Below are 13,097 nucleotides of genomic sequence, written 5' to 3' on the forward strand. Positions count from 1 at the left end.
ATACATGTAGTTAGAACTTAATATTGTGACTTTTTTTGTGGTTGTAGTAATGAAGACGTTTATTATTATTATTATTGTTATTATTATTTTTTTCATCGTAGTGTGCGCTGGTCAGGCCCTATCCCCCGAAGCCCCGATACATTCGGGAGGGCGCGCCAGCATTATCAACCAATGACCACTCCCCACACCATGGGGTATGTGATCATTGGGTCCGAGAATCATGTGCCCTGAGCAGGCGCAGTGAGCCAAGAATGACAGCCTTCTGCATCTGTGCGGCTAAGATTTCTACCTTAGTGCGGCAAGCCGGTATGATTTTAAGATTCGAGAGTAGAGAGGACATCATTCCACCACGGACTCCAATAATCAAAATAACCATCTTGACAGAGTGATCTGGATGGAGTCTGCGGAGTTCGAAGAGAAAATCTCGATTTTTTATCCGTTTTTCCTCCTCTTGTCTGACGATATTCGTCTCCCCAGGAGCCTGAAAACTCCACGACAAATATCGTTTTGGTCTGGTGGTCGAGAAGGACTACATCAGGCTTATTAGCTTGTATGAGCCTGAGGGTGGGAAATGAATAGTTCCAATAAATTCGGCACTTCTCATTCCCCACAACGGATTCAATATCCCCCGGAGCGTAGGGCAACACCGGTGTCTCGTCAATACCGTAAGAGTGCCGTAGATCGTAGTATAGCACTCTTAGGGCCGCGTTATGTCGATGGATATAGGCCGAGACCGCATATGCTGGCCATGCTGATAGCAAGTGCATTAGGGTCTCGGGCGCCTCGGGGCAGGCTCTGCACCTTGTGTCAGGAACCTCTATACCCATCACGCGACTGCGGTAGACTAAGGTGTTGAAGACACCATCCTGGCAAGCCATGATGAACCCCTCAGTTTCCGACTTCAGCCCACTCGACCTGAGAAAAGCGAACGTCAGGCGCTTTGATAAGCCAAGGTCTCCAATGTTATTGAAGAAGACCCCATGCATTGGTTTATCCTTGTGTTTCCGCAGAAGTAAGGTGATCTCTGCGGATTTTATCTGAGCATTTTGCTGAACGGGTTCCAACTCCGTGACAGAGTTGTAGTCACCACGTTCAGAGTCGAAAACTATACCAAGTTCATCAGCTGCTCGGGCAGCTGCCCTGAGGAGAAATGCGCCGATTCCTGCTCTCTCATGGTCACGTACCATGCAGAGAAGGGGATCCGAACTCCTGACGACTTTACAGGCTGTATCCAGTACCATTCTGTCATGTAGACACTCCAAACTCAAAAGTCCACGGCCTCCCTGTTGTCGGGGGAAGTACAACCGTGGAACGGACGATTTGGGATGCAAACTCCCATAGAGATGCATCATTTTTCGGATCTTTACGTCGAGTAGAGTTAGATTGGAACGGCAAGCATATTTGTTGCAGCAACTTTGTTCTTCCCCGACAGTTCCTATGACCAGATCGAAGTTTGTGCTGATACTTGCCGTGGAGAGAGTTTTTCACTGCAGTTACCTCTTGTGAGTGGCGTTGTTCCACCCCGAGGTAAGTATACGTCTCTCCGGCATCCAGATGGTGTAGGATGCTTCCATCTACGAGCTGCACATCCTCTCCGTAGTCCCCGCATCGTCCTCTTTTGAGATGAACCATTTCACATTTGTCTATCCCGAATTTTATACCGATAGCATGCGTGTACTCTACCACCACCCTCAAAGACTGATGGAGATCCTTCTCTGCAGAGGCATAAAGTTTAAGATCATCCATATAAAACAGATGGGTGACCTTGTGCCTCCGGTTTCCGGGGGTGCCACAGTTATACCCTCGACTATTTCTGAGCGCAATGGATAATGGCAATAATGAGATGCAGAATAGAAGGAGACTGAGGGAATCACCCTGAAATACACCCCTTCTGAAAGTGACCCACCCTGTTTGGACTCTTGCTTGACCATATGTTATGGTGAAATGAGTTCGCCAAAGTGGTATCAGTTGTTCAATGCATCTCACTATGTTGTCGGGTACCGCAAGGCATCTGAGCAAATGCAAGATGAGCTCATGCGAAATTGTATCAAATGCTTTACGGTAATCGATCCAGGCCATAGAGAGGTTACGTTTATATTGTATCGAGTCCTGCGTTACACATCTATCGATGAGCAGGTTCTCTTTACATCCAGCGACTCCTCTCTTCGACCCTTGCTGCTCATATATCCGTTCAAACACTTGGTCAACTGCGGTGGGTATTCGTGTGTATAAGAAGCTTGTAAACAACTTATAACACGAATTCAAGCATGTTATCGGTCTGTAATTTTTAGGAATCGACAAATCTCCGCTTTTAGGGATAAGAACGGTCCGCCCCTCGACAAACCAATCCGGAATCGGCTGCTCTCCATCCAGCCATGAGTTGAAAACTCTGGCCAGATGGCGGTGGGTACTTGTTAGTTTTTTCCACCAATAAGTGTTCAGCCCATCTGGGCCTGGAGCAGCAAAGTTCTTGGAACCAACAAGGGCCCTTCAAACGTCATCCGGGGTTATCGGGTTGCGCAGTTCATAGAGCTCAGGCTTAATATTATTATTATTACCAAAGTGAAGGTTTATACAACTTTACAGCTGACTATCTCTCATTCCGAGATACTTGTTCTCATTTGACTGATATTCCTCGAGTTTCCATTATAAAATGGTATATATATTTGTTTTAACGCGCCGGAAGACATTGTATGGCGAAACACGTGTTTCGTTTTTGTAACACTGTTTAGTGAAAATCTCACAATAAAGTGTTTTTTGAATACGTTTGTTTGAGAATGTCGAACCCTTATTTTTCCGTACTGTCACTGAATACCATTTTCAATGAATAAGTTATCTCATTATTATGAGTTATGGCACTCATCCATGATTTCTTTTCATAGAAGGTTCAACCCCCCTTTTTTGCGGTGGATTAACCTTCTATTCTATTGAGAACGCTCTCTGAGACTTAATACTACTTTCCCTCGATCTTTGACTCTTTTGGCATAATTCTTTCTGATTTATCATTCACCACTAATCCGCTGCTCTCTTATGGACGAAACATCAAGTGGTATTTTAGAAGATTTTATTCAGCGCACGATGAAAAAAGTTGCTGAGAATATCAAATATTAACATGTCGTTATTTTCTCATCTCCATTCTCAGAAAATAGTTGTAAAGTCAATGTGTTTCAGTGTGATTTACTTACCTCGAGTTGAACTCCGAAGAGATCACGAGATCTGTCTTGTTTATGCCTCAACTGAACATTATCTTCAGTTGTAACTTCTACTATATTGGGCACCACGTTTTCTATGGGGCTCATCTGAAACAAAACATAAAAATTATATTATTAGTTTTGATACAAGTATAAAAAATGAGAGTTGGATGGATGCATATAAATTACTATAACAGAACAAATAATCACGAAATGTACAGAACATTCATTATTATTTAAATTTGACGTGGAGGATGATTACAGTTTCGACTTAGCACTTCTGAACAGAAATGCTGAGATCAGTTGGTATTGTCTGATTGTTTGAAAATAACTGTTTTATTAAATAATACAATCTTTATTCAACAAACACATCTCAAAAAAAGCTACTGTAAATCTCCAGGGGATGAAAAAATTGTACTTGAAGTCCATTGTTTTGTCAAAAGAGTTTGTTTAATAAGTGTTCATATGGTACAATATATACTTAATAGAGGCAATTGTTGGTAATTTTTGTTGACTATATGTATTTTTCTAATCTCCAACCATTCTGTCTTCCGTACCAATTCTGTTGTAGGACTGGAAAATACTTAATTCTGTGCCAAAGCTATTTTTTCACCGTGGTCTGCAGGTTTTATGCCTGACGTTTCGTCTACTACTGCGGTATATACAGGGTGTTCCTTAAACACATGCTAATATTTAAGGAGGTAATTCTTAGACCCATTTTAAGGAAAAAACGTCCTATGGACGTATGTCCTAAACGCCTTAACTTTTGAGATACAGGGTGGCACATTTTTCAAAAATAATCAGTTTTTTAATAATAACTGAGATAATTTTGTAGACATCTTTGGCATATTTGGTACATATGTTCCATGCCTCAAGGCGCATTTTCTGATGTACAATTTTCTTAATTTTCTCTGCCAGTGGCGTACGTACGAGTTTTGAAATGTATATTTTTGGCAAAAAAAATACTACGCCACTGCTTTATCTTGAATTGAAAATTATTTTTGAAATCTCCATACATTTTTGAGCACATTTGATTTGTTGGGTTTTCTTTGTCCGACGCATGGTATTCGCTCAAAAAATTAAAAATCGCTTTACTTAAGGATAAATTCCTTAAAAATCTGATGCGGTATCGTGCATCGACTGAAAGCAAACTAAGAGATCAGATTTGTTGCAAAATGATTGAGGATCTGAAAGGTATTTGTTTGTTGTCAGATGCACTGTTCTCAATTAAAATTACGTCATAACGCAGCACCGCTTAATAATTTTTGAAAACATAAATTTAGTTATCCTGGAATAAATGACGTGTAGCAGAATTTATTTACTGCACCTCTTGGAAATATGGAGTTTGTCGATATGTGATTTCTTTTAAAGATTAAAAGCAGAAAAAACAGCGTACCCACCATAGCAATAAAAAACGAATTCTCTGTATGTACAAACGTCAGTAGCTAATATTGATGTTGGTTTAAAGTAAGGTGTTGGTGTTAAAAACTGTCACAGCGCGTTTCGATTGATTTTGAAGTGTTATTGGAATTATTTTGGTAGTTCGCTTCTGAATATCAGTAAATATGGTAAACTATACGAATGCGGAAATGGCGCAAATGCATTACGTATATGGCCTTGCCGATGATAATGCAACAGAAGCCAAGCGCATTTATCAGGAAAGATATCCTAATCGTGCCTTACCAGATAGCCGAACCTTTTCAAATATTCATCGTTGACTTGGGGAAACTGGTAGTTTCAAGGAAGGGACTCCGGAAGGTAGACCTCGTGTAGTAAGAACTCCTGAAATTGAGGAAGCGGTGCTGCAAGAAATTGAGGAGTGCAGGCATTACTCCCCAGAGATTTTCCACAACGTGTGAACTTCAGTCAGTGGTATCTACAAAGTATTGCACTAAATCCGCAGTTTGAGACACAAATTTTGTTCACAGACGAAGCAAATTTTTCTCGGAATGCCATTCAAAATTTCCATAACAATCATGTGTGGGCTGAAGAAAATCCCCATGCAATAACCGAAACCCATTTCCAACACCAATTTTCGGTTAATGTATGGGCAGGAATTATAGGTGATCATCTAATAGGCCCATTTTTTCTACCAGGACGCCTTGATGGTCGTTCTTATTTACACTTTCTCGAAGAAGACTTACCTGGGTTATTGGAAGATGTGCCACTTGCGTTAAGGAATCGAATATGGTGCATGCACGATGGCGCCCTTGCTCATTTCAGTGTAATTGTCCGAAACCATTTAAATACAGTTTATCCTAATCGTTGGATAGGTCGCGGAGGACTTCAGCAATGGCCAGCAAGATCCCCCGATCTCAACAGTTTAGATTTTTTTTATGGGGTCACCTTGAAACTCTTGTGTATAAAACTCCCGTTAAAACTTTAGAAGATTTAAGAGAGCGAATAGTTGCCTCGTGTGAAACTATACGAAATACGCCGGGAATATTTGAACGGGTGCGTAATTCCATGCGTAGAAGGGCGGAAGCATGCATACTAAGTGCAGGTGGCCACTTCCAACAATTTTTATAATCAGTTTTGGTATTATTACTAATTAACAAATTTGTGCTATTCGTTTAGACTTACTGTCACAAAATAAAATAAAACTCGTTTTTGTGAAAAATTTATTTTTTTGCAGATTATGTTTTCAAATATTATTAGGGAATTGGTAATGCGTTATGAAGCAATTTTCAGATTCTTATTCATTTTAGAATTGATCTAATTTCTTAATTTGCTTTCTGTCGATTTTTATTTTTTTGAGTGAAAATCATGCGTCGGACAAAGAAATACCAGGAGATCAAATTTTCTCAAAAATAAATGAGGATTTTAAAAATGATTTTATTTTGAGAAGAAAGGATTGGCGTAGTACTTTTTCCCCAAAAATATTCAATGCGAAACCCGTAGGGATGCCAATGTTTGAAAAAATACAAATTTGTGTACATCAGAAAATGCGCCTTGAGGCGTGGAACATATGTACCAAATATGCCAAAGATGTCTACAAAATTATCTCAGTTATTATTAAAAAACTTATTATTTTTGAAAACTTTGCCACCCTGTATCTCAAAAGTTGCGGCGTTTAGGACATACATCCATAGGAAGTTTATTTCTCAAAATGGGTCTAAGAATTACCTCCTTGAATATTAGCATGTGTTTAAGGAACACCCTGTATAATCGAAGGCGATGAGGTAACGGTCGATGTGCTCCAGTTGTTCTCAAACTAGAGAACTAGAATTAATGAATAAATATTTAAAAAAGCCTGAAAAATCTGCATTTGGTAACCATATCAAATTTCACAATAACAACTTTAGCCTTAATAGAAATTTCAAAATTTTACATAAAATTGACAATAGCAATTTCCTTAGACTGGACTTGTTTGAAGAGTTGGAACTATCCAAAAAACTGTCTAACAATGCTCACTGCTTGAATACTCAAGTAAACTTTTACAGAGAGCAAAAATAAAAAAAAAGAAATATATTACTGAAAAATATATATATTTTCATTTTGGCTTATCTACAACAAAAATGTTGAAATCCATAGTGGATCACTCCTTAAGTTGGTACTATTATTTTTAACATGACACTTGACTTGGACACATTCTGTGGCAAGTTGTTCTTCATTCATATCACATATTGTCCAAACCACATGGCTTCAATATCTAACATGTATTTCGTTGATTATAGGGCTAATTAGTTTTATACAAATCAAATCTTACAGATGTACTATTTCCTCGTTTTTCGATACTTCCTGTTGCCTGACGAGTAAGTAATTATCAACAATTTTTTAAATTCATAACCTCAAGATTTAAAAAAATTCAATGTTCACAATAAAACCTTTTTTCAATTAAATCACTTACTTCCAGGTGAGCACTGATGATGACGAAAGATGAAAGCGCTTTGCAATAAGAATTTACAATTATACTTTTTAATACAAAACTCTTCGATTCATTCATTCTGATAATTGTATTCAGCTTCCCAAATCTATTCAGAAACTAAAATGTTGGAATTTAGTCTGGCCTAGCTGGGGTTATTTTGGCGTTTTTTCTCCTGGTTCTTAGCTCGCTCGAATTCCACTTCGCAGTACCCATTTCCTTTGAAGGCATTTTTTAGGTGATTGAGTTCCTCGGGGAGTCTTTTAGGTGCACAGATGCATCGGACCCTCTCAACCAACGTTTTCATTGTCCCTTTCTTCTGTCGTGGCTAGTGGTTAGAGCTATAGCTATAGACTAATCAGCTATAGCCAAATATGCTGTCAAAGAAGGCACTCACATTATCTCATTCGAAATTGCACAATCACTCGATAAAACTCAAAATTACTATCCAAGAATATATGTGTGGAGAGGCAATACAAATTCAGAAATACAGGAATAATTTCAATAGAAAAGAAGAGGCAAAGAACATCGGTAAAATCTGACTACCTTCCTTAATTGTACACAAATAAGGTCATTCGATCCAATTGAGAGAAATGAAGACGCGGCCACCAATTATGATATAAAACTGAAGACAAATTCCAACATTGTAGTTTCTACATTGAGAACAACTCGAGTACGTCAACCTTCACTTCATCGCATTTGATAATATATACCGCAGTAGTAGACGAAGCGTCAGACATATAAACCTGCAGACGATGGCCACAAATTCCTGAGAATATCTTTGACACATTTATCTCCGGTCATGGAAGTTTACTCTCTTCAATACTCAATTCGTTTCCCTTATATAAATTATATTTATTTAAAGAATGTTTCAAATTAGGAATTCATTCAAATACGGCACTCATCATCGATATATATGGGTTAGATGGTTTGCTATTGTCTGGTATTAACGGGCTATCTTTATTTGAAAGTTGCGGTGAATGTTTCTTATACATTAGATACTATTTTGGTATTTTCATTGAGTTGCTATCATATGCAGTTCTCTATTTATTGTACATCTGAGGTATATTTTGAAGAACACTGATTTATAGTATGCTAATGGAAACATCGTGATTGACTCAGCTTCGAATATTTAATACTTCTTTCTCTCTTCTAATCAGTTTATTCTTTCTTTCAACAAAATTTTTGAAATTATCTATCAATACTCCGTTACACTGTATTTACATGAATATAGATTTTGTCTGCAGTAGGATATCCTAAAAGGTTCATTTTCCTGGACTCTTGTATTTCACCCCTGATAACTGCGATCACAGGACATTGCTAACTCATACACTTATTTTAATTGTTCATATTCGGTATAACACATTCACCAAGTATTTGCATTTTGACAGTAGGAAACTTCATAAAACATAAAATCTGTTTAGAAAATGAAACATTGAACTGCCAACAAACATTTTCGAAGCAAAGTAATGAAATGATATTTAAAATACAATAAGAAAATTTGAGAGCTCATGTATTATTCAAAAAAATTAAACCCCTTTCTTTAGTCAATTTTGGATAATAAGCACAAATTGAGAACATTGCAAACAAAATGAACACCATACTGATGAGATTATGTAAACAGCCGTTTTTAACTCTCCACCATGTTGCTAATTTTATAATACATGTATAAAAGTGTTACTTGAATATAGAACACGCGAATATTACGATTACCAATTATCAATTACAAAATACCATAGTGTCTTGATAAGGTGTGAAAATAAAATCAACGGAAGTGAAAGGAAAACGAACTCAATTAAGGAATCTAAGTTTTGCAATACATGAATTAGATTTAATGATACATCTGATTAAATAAACTTTGTTAGATCACTGATGATATTGATATAAAGATGTAGCAATGCCTTGTAAGACAGTGATAACTATTGAAGCATTGTATTGCATTTTACTTTTCGAGCATTTTTTATGCTGTAAAATTTACTCAAATATGCGGTTTTATTCGCTTCCACAACGTACAAGATACGGAATATATTTACACTCTGTGAAACATTTTTATTGAAAAGTTTAGTTTGTTTTGAGGTTTACGAGTACATTCTTCAAATGAGTTGAACCCTGAGCCAATATCTTGGATAGAGTGAATGTTAATGTCAGTTATTTGGTAGAAAACTGAGTGGTACGTGATACCAGAAATTTCAATTCGGTTTGGATAGTTTTTCTAATTGAATTCGAGTCTTTCCTCAGATGCACAATATTTTTAAAATCTCCAATTCAAAAAGACAGAGTTTCAGTGCTGAAAATTAAAAAAGACTACAGCAAGCGCCAATGTATCCCCCACTACAGCTCTTACAAGACATACAAATATTCTGTACAGAGTGTATCATTATATAACATTTCAATGAACTGTACTACTACCTATAATACTTAATAAAATATGAAAAGAAATTACAAAGAAGTCATGTTCCATTTGCTACCCTTATTAAATTTAATCATAGTTACGACACTGGCCGGCAAGGGGATTATCTTAATCCAATGGTAATTTAGTTGGGAGAGTCTATACCTGCGCGATCGCTCGCCATCACGTTTGGCGGTTGCTATAGATGCACGTGACATCTGTCAATTCTGTTTCGGACTGAATGGAAAATGGAAAGGCTATTAAAAATTTTTCCTTCTTTAATGAATTAGATCATCAGATAAACTTTTTTATGAAGATGCAAGTACTACAAAGTACAAGTAAAATTGTATTCAGCTGAGGAAACTCTATAAGTGACAATATTATTTCTACCACATATCCTTTTGCATTTTTTTTGAGAATTTTCAAAGCCGTTTGAAAATGAGACTATACAGTCGTTAACTATCTTATCAGTTCCAAGATAAACCAAATGCTATCGGAAAAATCTATGAGTACGTAGCGGTTATTTTTTGTAAATGTTTTCAAATAATATTATATATTCAAATATGTTAAAGTATGAGTGGATATTAAATTTTATCAAATGAATGGAAGACCAAAAGATAACAGAAACAGATGAACGAATGTATGTATAAAAAGAAATATACTTGAAATCAATAATATTCAGAATGGTAACCCATCAATTGGAAATTTCTCATTTTACACATATCCCCCCTCAAAAGCATGGGACTAAGAGGTATTGATCAGTACCAAATTTTCACTTTTGTAATGTCTGAATATAAAGCAATTACCACATGGATCAATTTCAAAACTGAACTAATGAAAACTCAATTGTCTTGTGCGGACCAAGAATTGAAGGAGTCGAACTGAAGAATTCGACATATTTAGTGAGAAATAAACTTTTCGGGCAATACAATACTTGTTTTTACAAAACACATTAGGTTGCTACCTCTTTTGGAAGTGCGATTGATACGAATACCATGGTTGAGATATATGAAAGTCATTTAAGCTGCCAAGGAGCCATACAGTCGTGCATTTCTTTAATGTCACCCCCTTTATTTTTTAAACGAGTCAACTCAAAAAATTTTAATTTGGGATAATGGAATTAATGCCTGAATACTTTAATTTGAAGTGAAATTGACAGATGAAACTTTCAAGATGGCGACTGGTCGATATCTGGGAAAAAAATTAAATGAAAAGGGGGGTCTTGTGATACTTCATTTTGAAGCTCCTGATGAATACTTCACAACACTAGAATATGAAGTCAATATCTTCACCTACTACAAAATGGCGGAATAATTTTCTGAAGACAAACACATTAATATCGATATTTCTAGAAATATTCCTTTTTATCTGCCATGTGGCAATTCTAACAACCCGATAAGGTTTGTTAAGTTATTTTTTGTTTATAAAACCGACAAAAAATGTTAGTGACAATGAACATCATTGTTCAGTTAGAATATTCTCATTTAGTTTTCAGTTTTATTGGTAGAAAGGTACCACGTCAACAATCTCGTCCATTGGAAGAAAAAATTGAAGCGATTTTCATTTACGGTGCGACGCGTAATTTTCACGAGACCGAAAGGGTTTTCAATGAAAGTTTTTCGAATCATCCTATCTGTAGAAAATATTTGAGGAAACTTTTATTCAAATTCACAACTACCGGTAGGGCAAATAATTGGTGAGATGGTAGTAAATCCTGAACATTCCACTTATTCCGTCGCAAATGTTTGTGAGATGTCTTCTTCTAAAGAGTGGAGACTTTTGAAGAGGAATAGGTATCATCCATACAAAATTAAAATGATACACCAATTAACTGAAGATAACCCTGATGGAAGAACAGAATTCTGCGAAATCATGACGGAAAACATTGCAACGCATCCTACGTATCTCCAGAATATTTGTTTTAGGTACGAATGTACATGTTTTTAAACCGCAAAATTGCCGTTTATACAGGCAAAATTGCCGTTATTGGAGTGACACCAACCCTCACGTTTTCCGGGAAACACATACCCGATATCCAGAATAAATTAACGTTTGGGCAGAAATATTGGGAAACCATATTGTAGGACCTTTATTTATTGATGAAAATTTAACAGGGGAACTATATTTTAATATATGCTGGAAACTAGTGTTGACCCTCTCATCACTGAAATCGTCGAAGCGAATCCTGATGAATTCGATATGGATATTGTAACTCAACAAGATGGAGCACAACCACATCACTCCAGACAAGTAAGAAACTATTTGGATACTACTTTTCCCGGTCATTGTATTGGCCGTCAAAGTCCTACAGAATGGCCAGCCCGCTTGTCAGATTTGACACCTTTGGATTTCTTTATGGGGCTATTTGAAGCAAAAGGTGTAAGAAACTGAACCTGCTTCAATATTGGATATACGGCAGAGGATAATAGATATTTGTAGAGAAATTGACGTTACTGTGTTCGAAATGTTCGGCGTGAAATATGGGATAGGCTGTTCATATGTCAAGGAGTTCAAGGCAACCATTTCGAGCATCTTCTGAACCTTATTACCTCATATTATGTAATTAAATGTCAATGTATTCAGGCAATTATTAAAAGTTCCGCCATTTTGTAGTAGTTGAAGATATTGACATTATATTCTAGAATTGTGAAATATTTGTTTCAAAAAGATATGTCACAAGACCCCCCCTTTCCATTTAATTTTTTTCCCAGATGCCCAGTCGCCTTCTTTAAAATTTCATCTGTCAATTTCACTTCAGAATAAATTATTCATGCATTAATTTCATTATCCCAAATTTCAATTTTTTGAGTTGAAAAAAATAAAAGTGGGGTGACATTAAATAAATATACTGTATGGTCGAAATTGGATAGTGAATTTCAAAATATTCTACGATGAAAATTCCTAAGGTACAATGCTTGCAGAAAATAACATTTTTCAAACAAGGAGCTAGCATACATTCTGAACTGAGGAATCATTAACTTTGTCTCAATAATATATCCAGTTTTCCAATTATTACAAAAATGTTATTAGGTATTCAATGAAACTCATCAAGTACAGGTTGGTTAAAATCAAATCTATCACAACTCATTTCACCTACTAATTCAACAAAAAACTGTGTTTCAAAATGTTGAAAGCACGCCGACTGTTTCTGTGTACACTGTAATCTATTGAAACTTCAAATTATCACTCGTGAAATATATTTTTTTAAATAAATATTAACCATAGTATCAATTATATTTATGAAAATCAATAAAAAATATATTTGAAATATTGGGTATCTTATTCAACGTGGATTGGTGCAGGAAACTACTTATAGATAATAATTACAACAAAATGGTTGAGAAATTATCAACAGTTCTTTGTATTTCTATATCGCATTTTCATTATTCCAAAAGCATTGAAATCAAAATTTCAGTTGAATCTATTTTACAATACACACAACATTATGCCTTAATTAATTTGGTGCGATTCATCAAATTTATCAGAAAACTGCCAGCCAAAACAGTGTTTATAAAAAAATTATTGAATATTCTCAATAAGAAAAGCTTCATCCAGAAATCGAGAATTACTGAGTCAATATATGAATACTTGTTACACGTACAACAAAATGGTCGAAAAATTATTAACAATTCTATTTATTTATATATTGTAT

General features: G+C 36.0%; 1 protein-coding gene across 3 annotated transcripts in view; it reads right to left on the reverse strand.

Annotated features, from left to right (window-relative positions):
• LOC111514188 (ras-GEF domain-containing family member 1B) overlaps window positions 1-13,097 on the reverse strand; it is a 378,228-nt gene that overhangs the window by 240,470 nt on the left and 124,661 nt on the right. For all 3 annotated transcript variants that reach the window (XM_074171797.1, XM_074171796.1, XM_074171798.1), the window contains exon 2: window positions 3,186-3,299. In XM_074171797.1, coding sequence (XP_074027898.1) covers window positions 3,186-3,299 — 114 coding nt within the window. The remainder of the gene's footprint in view (window positions 1-3,185; window positions 3,300-13,097) is intronic.

This window comes from Leptinotarsa decemlineata, unplaced genomic scaffold, assembly GCF_025532065.1.
Source record: "Leptinotarsa decemlineata unplaced genomic scaffold, Ldec_3_MD MMD2_tig00000035_RagTag_RagTag, whole genome shotgun sequence".
Classification (NCBI taxonomy): Eukaryota; Metazoa; Arthropoda; class Insecta; order Coleoptera; family Chrysomelidae; genus Leptinotarsa; species Leptinotarsa decemlineata.